The following is a 17341-nucleotide window of genomic DNA, read 5'->3' on the forward strand; positions in this document are numbered from 1 at the left end:
CCTTTTTTTTCCATTAATTAATTATTTTTTTTCACGCAGTATTTCTTCTAAATATACCAGGTTTTCTTAACCTTTTCTACTTTCTCAAATGATGAAGTTAGAAGTTATCTGTCCGGCAGCATTAATAGCCTTTTCTGAAAAAAAAAAAAAATATCTCTTCATTTACGCTTGAATATTGCCAAGTCTGACAAAAATTTATAAGATATTTGATGCATTTGTAGAGTGTGTAATTTAAGCTAACCTCGAATTGTCAAGTAGTACGATCCTCTTTTTACAAAGTAGTACAAGTTCATTCCACCGAAAAAAAAAAAAACAAAAGAAAAAAAAAAAGCCTCACCCTCTCCCTCTTGATAATGTTGTGTCTCATCTCTTGTCGACAGACGGTAAATAACCTTCACGCTAACATGGCTGCAGCAAGCACTAGTGAGCACGAAAAGGAGCTGGTGGGATGGTTTTACCCATCGGAAAAGATCAAATCGGAGGCGTATGTGTCCAGCATGGATAAATACAAAGAAATGTATCAAAATTCCATCGAAAATCCAGCTGTTTTCTGGGGCGAGATTGCAAAAGAATTCTACTGGAAAGTCCCGCCAAACAAAGACAAATTTATGGAGTTTAACTTTGACACTCGTCAAGGACAAGTCTTCATCAAATGGATGGAAGGGGCAGTTACAAATATTTCATACAATGTATTGGACAGGAATTTGGAGAAAGGGCTTGGAAACACAGTGGCTTTTTACTGGTAAGTTAGCTTTAGGTTAGTTCTCTATTTGTAAACTTTGTCTGTACGTTTATCACGTGGAAGTAAATTTTAATTTCGCGACTATTTTGACTTGAAAACGGGTCATGAAAAGAGGAAGGAATATTTCATATAGTAAGGCTCGCTGTTATATTATGTTTAGATTACTTGTGTGTGTGTTGTCTAGCGAGTGTATCCCACAATTTTTAATATCTGTTATTCTGTTGTTTGACTTGTCCCAAACCCTATTTGCATCAACTACTGGTCTCAAATAACAGTCATGCTAAGATCATACACCCATTCTATAAATGGCGGACGAGAGGTGTTCGAGGAAAACTTTTCTTTTCCTAAGCCTTTGTTTGCTCTGCATCAAACTCCCCAAGGCTGTGTACAGATGATGGATATATATCCATCTTTGTTAAAGTACAAATGAATAAAGGCTGATAGTTTCTAAAGAAACTGTTTGGGGCTGTGTCGGCGCGGGGGTAAAGAAATCATTTGGATATATCAACAAAGTTGAAATCGTAAATTGGCTACTGTAATGATTACAAAAGCTGACGTTTCCAGCGTTAGCCCTTGGTTGGAGTGAATAGAGGAATTGTGGGTTGTGTGTGCTTTTAAAGGCAGAAAATGGAGCTACGTTATTGTTGGGAACATGGCAATAAGAAAAACATGAATAAATTAGTGGAATGAAAAGCATTCGTTGATCCCTGTGCGATTTAGACTGCCGGTTTGAAAGATGAGCTTTTGTTCAAGTTTTACGGCTTTCTGTGCTACCTAAGCGTAAGGAAAGACCGCACATTGCAATATGTTGCGTAGAATGATTAGGTAAATTAAAGTGTCTAGCGACTGGTTTCGATGTGTCCTTGTCATTCTTTTCCACGTCGCGAAGGTGTACTCGGAATCGGTCACCTAGTCTTCTGACTGTTTCACTGATGTATATCTTTTTGCAATAAGTGCAGGTTATGCAATAGATTACATTGGCGGAGGTGCACCTGAAGTGATCGGTGATCTTAATGGATCGTTTAGGTCCCAATATTTTATCAGTGTTGTGAAAGAAAAGACACTTTTTGCATCGTGCACGAGTGCATTTAAAAGTGCCTAGTTGGTCATCAGTCTGAAAAAAACTTCTGACCAAAAATTTGCATATTTTTTTTTCCTGTTTTTTGTCTCCACTCATTTCATTCAAACAAAAGCCGTGAAACTCTTGAGCAAAAGTTCCTCTTTCAAACCGGCAGTCTAAATCCCACAGGGATCAATGAAGGCTTTTCATTCATGTTTTTCTTGTTGCCATGTTCCCACCAATAACGTAGCTCCATTTTCTGCCTTTAAAAGCACGCACAACCCACAATTCCTTTATTCGCTCTGACGAATGGCTAATGCTTGAAATGTCAGCTTTTGTAATCGTTACGGTGGCCAATTTACCATTTCAACTTCGTTCATATATCCAATTTATTTGATAAAGTACTAGAGATCATATATCTTAGCACAAACTTCTCCAATTTTCCTATGCTAACTTATTGTTGAGTTATTAATGTGAAAAAAAAATAATGCCCTATGTTAGTGTTTTAGTGGCATGTTGCTGGTACCAATCAGATTGTTGCATTAGGGAATGTGTATTTTTATTTGTCAAGTTGTGGGCTTTGCTATCCAGACATCCTGACTTTTGTTTGATAATAACCGGCCTATCCACAAAATCAGAACATTTTTGGTTTGGGATTTTTAAAATACCACTTAGCATTACAGGATTGACTTGGCAAACTTTACTTCTTTTCTTGTTTAGCTAAACAATGCCTAATTTAATGTTGTTTTTACCAGCTTTGGTACCAGTAACATTTCAGTTTACATCTGCTTTGTCTCTTAAAAACTATTGCAATTACTCATAGTGGTGATTACAATAATGGAATTGTATGTATTTATATTCAGTTGTCTTCTGATATAGTCACTTCCAATGCGGAATTTAATATTTTGACTGTGTATTTCTATTCTTCCCTAGGCAGGATGGCCAACTGGATATGCGACACCTTATGAACCATTATGTTTAGCTCTGACTGCCATTTTTGCGCATGCTTAGGACATCAGATATAGCCTCCACTGAAACAAAGTATAGTTTCTTGTCTATAATCTCTGCAGTTATAAATGCCAGACAATTAACAGTATTAATGGCACAGAAATCCCAGAAGGATAGACAGTAAATTTAATGAAAAGACAGCAACAACAACAAGATAGCTATGCATTAACAGATGGCTGAGAGAACTTTACTTTAAAATGCACCAATTCCTGCCAACCTCATCAGCACATAATGGTTCACAAGGTGAGGTATATCCAGTCAACCTAAATGCCCGCAGAAGACAAGTAGCATGAGGTTTGGATTGTGGCGAATATCCAGATCATAAGTGACTGCCTCATGAGACAAACCATCGTAATTAACTTCAAGATGTTCCCTGTGATGGGAGATTTTAAGGAGTGTTTACACTTTCTTCGTGCAATTTAGGGAAGGGAATTTTCCTGGGGACAACAAGCAGATTACATACAGTGACCTCCTCAAAGAAGTGTGCAAGTTTGCCAATGTTTTGAAAGACAAAGGTGAGGTCTTTCAAATATTATAATTATTATATTATTATAAATTCCAAAATAAAATTCTGTTTCTGTGGATGACTTTTAAAACAACAGGTTCAGTATTTGCTTGATCATTGTGTTGTGTTTTTGGAGGAGAAACTACAGTGCCCCAGTCTCTACTCACGAGTAATTGGTACCAGCAAACTGTTAGGGAGAACTTTACTGATAAGAAGAACTTTAGTTACTGATCGGCAATATACAGCCACTGAGTAGCATCCTGTCACAAAGAGTAGCAGTGATCTTTGTGGTTTTATGCTGTTAAAACTAAGATAAGCTGCAGGCATAATGGGCCCATAGGCTAGTGGGCCTGACAACCCTTTTTAGCATCAATCTGTGTTCGCAATGTGTTACTGATTCTACAAAGGTGATGTGATGTACAGCTAATGTATATGTACAGCAGTTTCCAATGAAAGTGAAGCAGACAAATTCATTTGAAAGAGGAGATTTTATATATATTTGACTTTCTCTTTTTATTATTTTCCTATTCATGGGTAATGGAACTAAACAGGATTTTCTCTCTTGTCTTCTCCCACACATCAGGAATTAAGAAAGGTGACAGAGTGGCTATATACATGCCAATGATTATTGAGCTGGTAGTTGCAATGTTAGCTTGTGCAAGAATTGGAGCCGTCCATTCAATTGTGGTGAGATAAAATTTTAAAATTCCTTCACTTCAACTCTTACCTTTATTTCTTTTCTTTCTTTGCATTTCTCATTTTAAAAGTTTACCTTACTACCCTAATTATCCTCTTTGTGATGATGATCAGCTAAGCAGTAATTTGTTGATGTATTTTTGATATTACTCTTCAAGTGGAGGACCCACCAACCACCAACTGATTGATTAGATGAGAACAGTAAATTGACTGAAGGGAGTTGAGACTTCCTTGCAAAGAGACAAGGCTGTTACTTGTTAAAAGGAAGCTTAAAAGAAACTGGGTTGTTGGTTGTGCAGTAGCACTTTGCTGACTCTCATCCTGAGCGATGATAATTTTATAGGTTCTCCTTACAATATTGTAATATACTGTCTAGCAGACAGCTAAGGAGAAGTAACAAAGTCATTTTCTTGATATCACTTCCAATTCTAATTAACAGGCAGAAAAACTAATGGGTTGAGAATGTCGAGAGAATGACCCCAACATCTTGGAAGAGTCAAAACAAAAATTTCACAATTCAACTTCTGTTTCAAAATGTTTAAAGTTCATTAGCAAGCCTCACTTTGATGCACTTTACAAAGTTTTCCTGGCTCATGCAAAAACTAATCAAATGTGTGCTATCATGATGGCAGTTTAAGTGAGTTTTATTTGGGATATAGTAGTTGTGTGGTTGTGAGTTGATCTTGAACGTTTGTGCATTGCTTCAGGTGTTTCTTACATGCACTATATGCATTTTCTCATCCACAGTTTGGAGGTTTCTCAGCAGAATCTCTGGCTGAGCGGATACTTGACTCATCCTGTAAATTACTTGTCACTGCAGGTGAGTTCATCTCTATTTGTTTTGCAGTAAATGGCTTGAACCCAGGGGTAACATGTGAAGGTGTAGTCTGATCGTCCGGGTGAGTGTAGTCCTGAGAAGGACTGTTGTTGGTGGTAGTGACTGACGTTTCCACAACCTGTACGGAAGTCATCATCAGAGTCAAGTGAATGATTGTTGTCAGTAGAATGTTCTTATTCCAGTTCGTGTAAAATGATCGGTTGGTTTTGCCGTGATGTTATTGGCTGTAAGACTCAAGTGATGTAAGTTGGTAGTGATTGGTCTGATTTGATCTGTCAGTAAAGTTAGGTCGCTATTTTTCAGTCGTTTGTGATGTTTATGTCGTGAATGAGTCGTTTGCATGGAGTGGGTAGTTGTTGACATCTGTTTAGGGGAGTCTGTTCTAAGTTAGTAAACCAGCTTTCCAGAGTCAGTCGTTGAAAATAGTCAGTGCTGTAGGTTAGGCATTGCGCAGAGTCCCAGTAAATCTTGTGGTTGGTAAGTCGATGGTGTTCAGCAATGTGATTGCTGACATCACCTTTCCTCATCGGCCGTCTGTGTTCAGTCAGTCATGTTGTGAGGTTTCTGTCAGTCTCACCGATGTAGGAGGCTTGGCAGTCCCAACAATTGATCTTAGAAATCGTTCCCTGTCTGCTCCTCGGTTCGTCTTTGTATTTAACGTTGGTTAGTAACTGATGTAGTGTGGTGATAGGTTTGTGGGCAATGCGGATATTGAAGGGTAGTAAGATGTGGGAGATGTTTATAGACGTGCCTTTTATGTACGGTATGGTTGCTGTAGTCGTAGGGGTTGTGGTGTTGTTTGTTTCGGTAGTGGTAGTAGGTCGGTGAGTGTTTCGCCGGATGAAGTCGTTGTTGTAGTTCTTCGAAAAAACATGGTGAAGGTATTTGTTGTCATCGGCTAAGCTGTCTGTCGAGTCGCATACTAGTTGTGCGCGTCGTGTTAGAGTTCTGATAGTTGTGGCTTTGTGTGTTGTAGGGTTGTAGGATGACTCATCTAGTAATCTGTCAGTGTGTGTCAGCTTCCTGTAAACTGTCATCTGTAATGAGTTGTCATTGTGGCTTACCAGGCAGTCTAGAAAAGGAAGTTTGCCATTTACTTTGATTTCTCTGGTAAACTGTATGTCACTGTTTTGTTCGTTAAGGTGGTGGTGGAATGCGTCGATTTCATCGTGGTGAACGGCGGTGAATGTGTCGTCAACGTAACGTAACCAATAACATCACTGACAACAATCATTCACTTGACTCTGATGATGACTTCCGCACGGGTTGTCAAAACGTCAGTCACTACCACCAACAACAGTCCTTCTCAGGACTGCACTCACCTGCACGATCAGACTATACCTTCTATTTGTTTTATTTAACAGTTCTCAAGGAATAGTTGCTGCAGGTGTGACTGAAAATTGCTTTCATTGTTAACAATTTTTTTTTAAATGCTGTCACCTAGTTTTCAACTGGAAAGTTGAAGTAAAAGTGTGACACACGCTATTGAGTACTGTCTATTTGTACATAACTTTCAACTAAATTTCTTCTACATTGATATCAATGTCAACTTAACCATGTGGTTTTCAACTATAGAACATTGGAGATAACAATGTTGATTTCAATATGCTATCTGCAAAATTTCAGATGGGTCATATAGAGGTACAAAGCTCATCAACCTCAAGGAAATTTCTGATGAAGCCATTGCAAAGTGCAAAGATAAGTGAGTACCATCTTTATTTACATTAACCATTGTGCAATGCTTTTTACTGAGATTAGAATATTACTTATCAGTATTCAGAATGTTAATTAAAAGCCCAACAATTCAACCCATTCATTTCTTCTAGTTCTGTGGTATGGCATATCCGAGGATTTTTTGAAAAGGTTGTAACATTTACTTTTTTATAGGGACCATGTGGAATTTCTTGAAGAAATCATTCTGAAATGATATTAATTAGTTACTAAATAGGGATAAAATTATTTTTGTTCATCATTCTTCCAGGGGATTTACTGTGGAAACTTGCATTGTTGTTGAACATGTGACAGGTACCACTGCTGCAACTCCTCATTCATCACCAGTTGCCAAGAAACCTTGTCCACCATCACAGGTGATTCATTATTCAATTCATTCCTGTTCTACTAGTTTTCCTGCATTGCAAAAAATGCATTTTGACTTTGTTTCTGATCAATACTTGACTAGCTGCAATAGCAGAAGAGACCTTAACCTTTTTTTATTCAGCAGGTCAATTTTAATGATGCTGTAGACTATTGGTGGCATGAACTTATGTCAAATGCAAGTGACAAATGTGAGCCATGTTGGGTGGATGCTGAGGATCCATTATTCATGCTTTACACAAGGTAGTTAAGATTATCTATGTCAAATTTTTCAACTAAGACCTTTGCTGATCAGAGAGCTTGTTCAGGGTTTTGAATTACTTAATTTGTTAAATAATTGAAATTGGCTAGGAAATAGAAATGAAATGACATGTAAACACTATGTTGCAATAATGATGGAATCTATCAGGTGTAGTCTAAAACTTATCATATCATGTTAACCAAAGTGTATCTTACCCTTTCTTGATCATCAGTGGATCAACTGGTAAACCTAAAGGTGTCCTTCACACTGTGGGTGGTTATATGCTCTACACTGCTGTTACCTTTAAGTAAGTAAACCAAACCTTTTGGCATGTATTTATCCCTTTGCTTGCTTTTTTGGCTCTATTTGTTTGATTTTCAATGGAGGGATTGTTGAAGATAATGCAGTCAGACAGCTATCCCAATAGGAATATGACTGTCAGTTGCAAGTTCTATAAGTAGAAAGGCTCCCTTAAGTTGATTTGGTTGTGTTTTTGTCATGTCTTAACTTAGCTACATAGGATACTTTCCACTGAATCTCTGCACATGCTATGCGTTTGGTACTGCACAATCATTTTCATGGGGGCAAAATTTCTGTTGCTTAGCTAGTTGATTGTTTGATGCTGTGATTGGACCAGACTGAGCAGGGGATCCGCATGAAAGACCTGAATGTTCTTGCCTATACTTAGGACAAATGTTAAGCATACTACTTCACTGCAAACTATCTTGCAGGGGGATGTAACATTCAAGGATGGTACCTGACTTTACCACTGCATGAAAATTTAGAGGACAAATTGTCCTTTGAAAAACAGTAGCAAAATGAGACAAAGATTTTACCCACTGATTCCTAAGTGTTTCCTACATAACTTTTTCTGAAATCAGCTCTTCCCAGGAACAAGCCCCAATTAAAGTAGACTATAACTTACTACAAAAAGTTTTACTCAGAAATCAAGAAAAAAAATTAATACAAAATGGCTGTGAATTTTTGTTTCTCTTTACCTGAGATTATGAATTAGAAGCAAGGCAAAAAGTGACCAGGAAATATTTCAAGACAAAATCTTTGTTCGAAGGATTTCTTGATAGATGGTTAGAAGAGAGAAACAAATGAACTTCTTTCGTGTAGGAAACCTGCATAATAAATCATTAGAATTTTCCATGCTTAGCATATAGACCATTGTTTCTCCTCACAGCCAAGAAATTGTGTAGTGTTGAAAGTTGTATGTTTTAAGCAAAATCCTCAATTAAACTACACTTAACAGACATATTGTAGTTAAAAATAAAATTTACCGGGCAGTAGAACTGTCAGTTGTTACTTGGCCTCACGTAATGAAGTTTGGTTTTCACTTTCTTTTCATTTAAATTATTTTTACATATACTATTAAATTGTCTAGAAAACATTTACAAAAAATCAAAATTCAATTTTCTTCACGCTTTTAAAAAAAAAAGTAATTTCAGCATTTTTTCAGACTTTAACTCAATTATCATGAAATTTTGCCTGGCCTCTCCAAATTTTCTTTTTGAGTTTTGATAGCCCTTGAAAAGATCTACTTGCATAGTCATTGGCCAGGCAAAATTAAATCTCTATTAGCAGGCACTGTCCTTAAAAAGTGCAGAAATATGAAGTTTGACACATACCGCTTTTAGAGCCAGTGTTTCATCCTGTAATGTTTTGTGATATGCTGCTTGTAGGTATGTGTTTGACTATCATCCAGGAGAGATTTACTGGTGCACTGCAGACATTGGCTGGATCACTGGTCATAGTTACATCACTTATGGACCCTTAGCAAATGGTGCAACAAGTGTACTGGTAAGACATTTTGTTATTGTTCCAACTCGTTATCCATGAGGAGGTGAGATATGATATCATTGCAAACACATAATGTATGGTTCCAAGGGAAACAGTTTTGTTTTCCTGAGGGTCCTGACGTTTCCCCAGATGAAGTTGAGGGACACAACTGCACCTGAGGGATAACAAAACTAACTAGTTTCCCAAGGGATAATACATTAAGTGCTTTGTTATATATTTAGATTTTCCCTTAAACAATCATATGGCAAAAACATGCTGATTTATTCAGCATGCAGGCAGCAACTGTATAATCAGGGGCATGTGACCAAGGATCAACAAATCACAATACTTGTTTTGTTGAAGGAAAGACTAGGTATGTAACAATGTTTATTACACAACTCGGGCAGTCAGTGGGCCAATAACTAAAATCAACCAATCAAAATGCTCTATTGCCGGTCCAATATTCTCTAAGTATTGGACCGGGCACTGTCCCGAATGGTCCCAAATGATACCACACTTGTGTCCCTTTGAACTTCAGTTGTATAATAAATCTCTTATTTACTAAGCTTGCTCGGGACCATACTGGAAGAACATCGGCCCTCGGTCTTTTTTGTATGGACCGAGCGCAGCGAGGTCCGTACTGTCAAGACCTCGGGCCGATATTCTCCCAGTACGGTCCTTGCGCTTGGTTAATAAGGTATATGAATTATCCCTTCACCTGATGTTGGAACATTTCTTCCTGTTTACTGCTATACACAAACAAGTAAATTATTAACCAACTAACTTCAAGTGATATAGCTCCAAGCGTGGTTCAGGCTGCCCTCATCTGGAACCTAAGAGTCACCTCCAAATGGTTTCATGACTGTGGTCTGACCCTAAACTTGGACAAATGTAAACTCCTAGTTTTGCCCAAGTGAAAAAGCAATCTAGTAGAACTGGATATTGATGGTTTCCAAGTCAAAGCGACCGATAATGTGGCACTCTTAGGGGTTGTAATTGACAATAAGTTAAATTTTAAGAGTCATATATCTAGGTTAATTAAGAAAGTAGGTAAACAAATTGATGTACTTAATCGATTCAAACACATTCTTTCGTTTTCGTCAAAGATACGTATATATAGGGCATTTATCATGCCTCACTTTACTTATTGTAGTTCTGTTTGGAATAGCTGTCTCAAAGAAGATAGTGACCGGTTAGAGAGATTACATGAGAGGGCTCTTAGATACATGTTTAATGACTTTTCCAATGGATGTGATAGTCTATGTTATAAGATTGGTTACTCATTAAGTTGACGACGGAAACAAGATATGCTTTTAATTATTTTTAAAGCCCTCTATAACAATATGCCTCAGTATATTCAATCTTTATTTCAAGTAAGAGAAAATAAGAAAAATCTTAGGGGCAAAAACAAACTTGTTTTACCTGTAGCTAAGACCACAACTTTCGGCCTCAAATCAACTTCTTACATTGCTGCTAAGGCTTGGAATGCATTACCTGATAAGCTAAGATTAATGGATGAATTTGGCACTTTCAGGAATGAGATAAGAAATCTAAGTAATTTGTAATTTTACAACACCATCATTTATATCATCATTTATATTTAGGCTTATATTATTTTTAAACTCTGTAAATTATATTCATACATTTTTCTCGGTATATTAGCATCTCTATTGCTAGAGGCCTAACAAGCCTCATTTTCATCCGAGTTTAAATAAAGTCATCATCATCATCATCATCATCATCATTTGTTTAGCAGTCCAAACTGAATGAATTATAATTATTGTTTTATACTTTTTGTTTTGAAATTTTATGCAGAGCCATTCCAAATTTTTCCTAGTTACTTTCATGCACCTTTCATGGAGTTGGCAAAACCATTTCTTATTTCATGAGTGTGGCTGTATTTTAACTGTGTGAACGTTTTGTACTATACAGACATTCTTTTCAAATTTAAATCATCATTTCTTGTTTATAGTTTGAGGGTACTCCTTTCTATCCTGATTCTGGCCGATTCTGGGACGTTGTTGATCAATATAAGGTCTCCAAATTCTACACAGCTCCAACAGCCATCAGGTCTCTCATGAAGTTTGGAAATGATGTTGTGCAAAAGTAAGTGGCAAAGAAATTCTCTGTTTTGGTTGTGTTGTATATGAGTTGTATTTCTGGATCATTATCAGAATTAAACAAGTGGCAAAAACAGTTATCAGCAAAAGAAGGTTTGTTATCTCTATATGATTACTTTTCTGGCACAAAAAAGCTTAATTTGACTACATTATTTTATGCTGACAAAGTAAAAACACCCCTGGGTGTGCCCAGTTACCATTAAGCCTTCCCAACTGCAAAAAATATAGTGAGTATGATCACTTTGTTTTTTAGAAACAGCAGAAATCCTGGCACTGTGTCTGTATTGTTAATGAAAATTTTTTTTTCTTTTGTGAATATGTTACATGCACTATTCTCAATTTGGCATGACAGTTTTTATTTATGATTATTACACGAGGCTAGGAATAAGCAGTGAAAAAGCCAAGCAATTTTATTCTTGATCTCTAAAATGTATTTCTTGTTGTATTCAGGTATAGTCGTGAGTCTCTGAAAGTACTTGGCACTGTAGGAGAGCCCATAAATCCTGAAGCGTGGCTGTGGTATTACCATGTTGTGGGAAATGAGAAATGTGTAATTGTTGATACTTACTGGCAGACAGAGACTGTGAGTACAAGTTATGTATTTAAGTGATTTATTTATCTATATTTGCCACAACTAAGTGCAAAGAATGTAAACTTCCTTTTCCCTTCCCTGATATATGTACATCTGATTTACTAAACTCTTGTGGAAGTGTTCAAGACTCAAAGCAAATGTTAACCCCTTACACCCTAACAACAGTACATTTCCAAAGGCTCAGACAAGGAGAATTTTTTTAACAATCAACAGCTTCTTCAAGTCGTGGTCGTTCCTCTACTCTTGTCACCTTAACCCTTTACACCCCAAAATTGGTAACATCAGTATGCATATTCTCCATACTGTCCTCTATACATTTCCCATGATGCTGACAAGGAGAATTTGTTTCACAGTCAATAGCTTCTTTACTTGGTGATCATTTCCTTTACTTTCTTGACCTTAATTTGTGATTCAGGGGTAATATTGTAAGGAAGAATTAGATGCAATTAAGACACATTTATGGGTGAAATGGTTAACAAGCAGCAAATACACTAACCTTAGATAGAACTGATGCAGAATCTTCCCCCAAAAAAAACCATGTGAGGGATGGTGTAAATTATGGAAAGTAAGGCAGCCCAAAGTAGAAGGCTAATTAACTAAAGGTACATGATTGCAAAAACAACTAATAACTGAAAACAAAAGAAAGTTGACAAAGACAATTTTTCAGAATACAACTTTTTTCCTTCAGGGTGGGCATGTCATCACTTCCCTGCCTGGAGCAACACCCATGAGACCTGGAGCTGCAGTAAGACTCTTGCCTGTGTTCTACCTCTTGCTTAGTCCTCTCAATCCAGAAATTCTAAGTTTTCTCAAGAAAATAGGAACAAACATATTTTGAATTAGTTCAGTTACATGGAAACCTTACCTTGTTTGAACCTCATGAACTGGTCATATATCAAATTTGCACCCTGTTGCTGACAAGTTTTCCCATTCAAATCTTGTTTTAAAATTAATAAGATGTCAATAACTTCCTGTAAGCTAACTTGAAGTTTTCAATAAGTGAAGGGTGATAAATTAAAAAAAAAAGGAAAACTGTCCAGAGTTCATCAGTTCCTATTTTTGTAAATGCCTGCTTAGAACAGTTACCCTTATATTAGAACTTTGCTCAGCACTGCATATTACTTTGTTGATATTTTAAATTTGTCACTTTTTTTTTCAGTCTTTTCCATTCTTTGGAGTTGTACCAGCCATCGTTGATGAACATGGAAAAGAACTTGAAGGAGCTTGTGAAGGTTTTTTGGTAATACCTGCAAGCTATTTGTTGAAATTTCTAAATGTGCAAAAGCAAATTGACATCATACTTTGTAGTTATAATGCTTTTTTTTTTTTACATTTTCGCATTTTGAAGGTGATGAAACAACCTTGGCCAGGCATGGCAAGAACTATTTATGGAGATCATGAACGATTTGAACATGTTTACTTTTCAAAGTTCAATGGCTACTACACCACAGGAGATGGTAGTTTCCTTCTTATAGAATTATGTACTCTGTACCTTTCATCAAATTCTTTACTGTGACCTCATTGAGCGGGTTGAGGAATCAGCATAGAGAATTTAGTTACATACATACATACTTTATTTAATGTGGCTAACACTTAGCTATATAAAGCTACTTTACAGGTCAGTCATGAAAATAAAAGAAAAATAAATAAACTTAGAAGCTATGTAAAAGTGTTTAAAACTATTTTAAATTAGTATTATGGAAATGCCTAAATTTATAGAACTATTAACTTATAAAAACAAGAATATATTGTGATAAGAGATTGCTTTGCCTTTAAAGTGTTTAAAATGATATAGTATATACAAACTACAATTATAAAACTCTAATGCTTATATACTAAGAAAGCTAAGTTAAATACAAAAAATAGGGAGCTATAAACCTGCAAGGTCAAGTTCCTTGAGTTCACATTTAAAAGTGCGATAGGTATCCATATTTCTGAAATTATTAGGAATAGTGTTCCATAGGTGGGCAGCTTGATATTTCCACGACTTAATCCCATACTTTGTCCAATTAACTTTAGGTAATTTTAAAATAGCATCACTATGTAAATTATAATTAGAATTGCATGCAGTCAATAACTCGGACATACTTGCAGGTACGTTTCCATTCCTAATTGCTTGAAACACGGTACTTAACATTTTTGCAAGTCTTTGGTTAGCTAATGTGTTATTTCCATTCTTAGCAACTAATGTCTCATAAGAACTTTTATCCTGATAAACAAAGCAGAGTGCCTGCCCGTTTAGTTTTTCAAGTTTTTTCATTAAGTGAGTACCACAAAAATGCCAAGACTCGGCACAATAATTAAAATGAGGAGCTATGAATGCTCTATAAAGATTCTCCCGCAACTTTAAAGGAAACAGTTTCTTCATCCTTTTCCTAGTTGACTTCTATGATCTGATAAATAATCCTCCTTTCTAATGGCTATACATTTCTTTGCTAGCCAATTAAGAGAGCTTGGTATGCATAACCCTCCCTAGTGCTTTCTCCATTTTTATCAATTTTGTCTTGGATAACATTCTGAGATTGTACGGAGATATGTTACATGTTCATCACTTCTGAGACTTACAAGGATTTATGGCACTAATTTGTTGGTGGTAGGTTGCAAACGTGATGATAATGGTTACTACTGGATCACTGGACGAACAGATGACTGTATGAATGTTTCTGGTCACTTGCTAAGCACAGCACAAATTGAGAGTGCTTTAGTGGAACACAGTGGAGTAACTGAAGCTGCTGTGGTATGTTAGCCATCATATAGGTCTATATTCTAAATATTTATTACATCTAAGTTGACATACATGTATAAGATTGCTTCCCTACCCCTGCCTCCTGCTCCCTACTCCTAAGACAGCAGTGTCTTTTTTTTCATGTAAACTTGGTGTTAATTCAGTCTTTATTTTTATATTATAAGGGGAAAAGGGATTCAAGGACTTTGACTTTGAATGTTATTATACTCTGCTGCAACCAGTAATAATAGCAATGATAAAGACTTTCCATGGAAATTGTAAGGGGTAGATATGTTGAATTCTGATACAAAGCTATTATTACCTTTTGGTATTTTGGTTTCATAGGGAACAAACTTGTAAGATTAGTCATGAGCACAATTTCTAATTTAGTGATGAAAGCTATTTTTTGACTGTCTGCCTTTGTCACAGCTTTGCTTTTCACTGCATGACACTTTATTGAATTGTAAAGTGATCAAACAAATTAAATGGAGAAAACACTTAATAACTACTTGCGGTTTATTTAACAATGTACCTAATTGTTCAATAGCTGGTCCACAAGTATTGAAATGAGGCTAAAAACGTAGTGCATGAACTTAGGACTCTACAAAAATTGATTGGGAAAACCTTTTCATCAGCCTCCACTTCATAGTTCTTGTTTTTTCTGCACTCAGGTATCTTGTCCTCACAGAGAAAAAGGAGAAGGCATCTACTGTTTTACCACATTGATGGAGGTAAAATCAGCTCCAAAATGAAATGCCTAGTTAGCAATTTGGAGGAGCACAAAAAAAAGGCTGTGGTTGTAGTCATTTACGAAAATAATTAACATGAACTAAGGACATGAATGTCTCAATAATTGTTTCACTTGAATTTCAAATGAAATCCTCTGCCCTGCATTCTATTTCTAGTAATGATCGAAAGCACATGTATTTTTGAACTTACTGAAAAAAGAACGTGATGTCTTGAACTAATAAACATTTTGCTTTCAAGGGTGTGGAATTTGATGACAAGCTCATAAAAGAACTTAAGCAAAAAGGTAGGAAGTTTATTTTTCTCCTTGATATCTTGTTCTTCTTCTCCCTATTTCCTCCTTATCCATCACACAATGTATTAATAGCAGCCATTTTCTTCAGGAAAAAATAACTAGGTCATTAGTTTACTAATTAGTTAATTAGTTAACCACAAAAAGTCCTCTTGAGATGGACAATTAAAAGTTTTGTACTTGTCAAGAGTAAACACAGCTAAGGGTTTTTGTCAAAATTACTGACAGTCACAACTTACTTTGAGTTCATAGCCTACCGGTTAGCTCAATGGATAGAGCGCTGCTCTGTTGTGCGGGAGGTCGAGGGTTCGAGCCCCGGCCGGACCAACACTCAGGGTCTTAAAATAATTGAGAAGAATTTGCTACCTTTCTATAACATCAAGAAATGCTTAGATATTCTAGTCTTCTTGGATAGGGACGAATAAATGGAAGTCCAGTCTCCTGCAGGGTTGGGGTAGGAGACGTTAATTTCCCACACACGAGATTACTGTGTGATGGCTGTCCTCCCCTGGGGTGGGATGGGTGGGATATTGGGTGCACTTAATTTGGAGCCTCGCTCTGTTGTGCGACCCTCACCACACTCTGGTGAAAGTGATTAAATATGACTTTCGAGGAAGGAGCAGATTCCACCAATGATTTTAAAGCTGAATGGGGTCGACCCTCTCACAGCTTCTTACAGAAGACTGCACCTCTGCCAAGTAGAAAGTAACATTTCTATCTTTTGTTTTTGCATACCTAAGTGCGCTCTAAAATTGGGCCCTTTGCAACTCCTGATGTCATTCAAAATGCACCTGGTCTGCCCAAGACACGATCAGGCAAGATCATGCGCCGAGTTCTTCGTCAGGTTGCAAAGAATGAGAGGAAGATTGGTGATGTGACCACTATGGCTGACTCTTCTGTTGTTGACAACTTGTTTGAAAACAGGCCCCAAGTTGATTTCCTTGTCGAGTAGCATTACATTGCCTGTAAAACTTAGTGCTTTCAATATAGACAGTGGATATTCTTTAGTTTAGAACACATTCAGCTTATGTAAATTTAATACCCCTTCCTTTTTACAAGTGACAGTTCTGTAGAATCTTGCTTACTCTAACTACCAAGAGGAATGAAGTTCAGGCTAGCCAATGGTAGCTATCTGCAATTAGTTACTTGAAACCTTCAATGCCAAGGAGTGCTGTTTGGCACAGAGTTTTTTAACATTTTGAATATTATAATGCATTTCCATGTGTTCCATGTTGAGATCTGCGAATTGAAGTCACAAAATTGTGATTCCATTCAGTTGAGGATGTGTTGACCTCCTCTTATGAAATACACATGGGATGATAAACCATAATTACAACAAGCTGTGAACCAGAGCACTAAATGAAGGTGTAGTCTAAAGGCATAACACAGGGCAGTTGGCATATTTCTCAACTTTTTCATATTTTTTGTTTAAATCAGTTCTCCTGAAAAGAAAATGCAGTTGAAAGCTACTAAGATCATTTTTGAAATATGGTTATTAGTAGCCTTTGAATGATATACTGTAACTGTACACTTTATGCTGGATAAGCTGGAGGTTAGAAGTAACTGAGTTTAAATAAGTGATATTGCTATTTTATTTTCTGTTAAGGTATTTGGAAGTGGGTTTTACACCTGTTGGGGTGACTGTTATCTTGGTAGAGGGACATGATGTTTTTATCAGCCTTAAGCTACAAAGGATATATTTTGTTCATTATCATTCAACTACAAGTAATTATAAACATGTATTAATGCCAAACTTTGTTTTGACAATAAAATGGGATAGTTATATTAGAGTATACTAAAATACATCTCCTTTCATAAAAGCAACATCTTACACTATCAAATGTGTGGTGCTTAAAATCTTTGTAAAATGAACAAAAGTGATCAAAAATTTTTTTT

General features: G+C 36.5%; 1 protein-coding gene across 3 annotated transcripts; it reads left to right on the forward strand.

Moving 5' to 3' along the window:
* Nucleotides 1-364: 364 nt before the first annotated feature.
* Nucleotides 365-17235, forward strand: LOC111334684 (acetyl-coenzyme A synthetase, cytoplasmic). 3 transcript variants are annotated; one of them, XM_022940501.2, is made up of 18 exons: nucleotides 365-742; nucleotides 3234-3325; nucleotides 3899-4002; nucleotides 4759-4831; nucleotides 6476-6551; nucleotides 6831-6936; nucleotides 7068-7186; nucleotides 7417-7491; nucleotides 8873-8990; nucleotides 10942-11075; nucleotides 11540-11672; nucleotides 12370-12426; nucleotides 12841-12921; nucleotides 13030-13138; nucleotides 14279-14418; nucleotides 15078-15137; nucleotides 15394-15439; nucleotides 16186-17235. In XM_022940501.2, exons 1-18 carry the CDS (start codon nucleotides 405-407, stop codon nucleotides 16395-16397), a joined length of 2073 nt encoding a protein of 690 aa, XP_022796236.2. In that variant the 5' UTR covers nucleotides 365-404; the 3' UTR covers nucleotides 16398-17235. The 3 variants fall into 3 exon arrangements, with proteins under 3 accessions (XP_022796236.2, XP_088599339.1, XP_088599341.1); XM_088743213.1 differs by having other exon boundaries at nucleotides 7071-7186; XM_088743215.1 differs by lacking the exon at nucleotides 365-742 and adding an exon at nucleotides 2791-2843.
* Nucleotides 17236-17341: the final 106 nt, after the last annotated feature.

The sequence above is a fragment of the Stylophora pistillata genome, chromosome 13 (assembly GCF_964205215.1).
Source record: "Stylophora pistillata chromosome 13, jaStyPist1.2, whole genome shotgun sequence".
Taxonomy (NCBI): Eukaryota; Metazoa; Cnidaria; class Anthozoa; order Scleractinia; family Pocilloporidae; genus Stylophora; species Stylophora pistillata.

Excerpts from the sequence above, each read along its gene's own strand:
- LOC111334684 (XM_022940501.2), top strand. The coding sequence starts at position 405 with ATGGCTGCAGCAAGCACTAGTGAGCACGAAAAGGAGCTGGTGGGATGG. Across the intron at positions 3,326-3,898 it reads CAATGTTTTGAAAGACAAAG|GAATTAAGAAAGGTGACAGA; the intron begins GTGAGGTCTTTC and ends CCCACACATCAG. Across the intron at positions 6,937-7,067 it reads AACCTTGTCCACCATCACAG|CAGGTCAATTTTAATGATGC; the intron begins GTGATTCATTAT and ends TTTTTTATTCAG.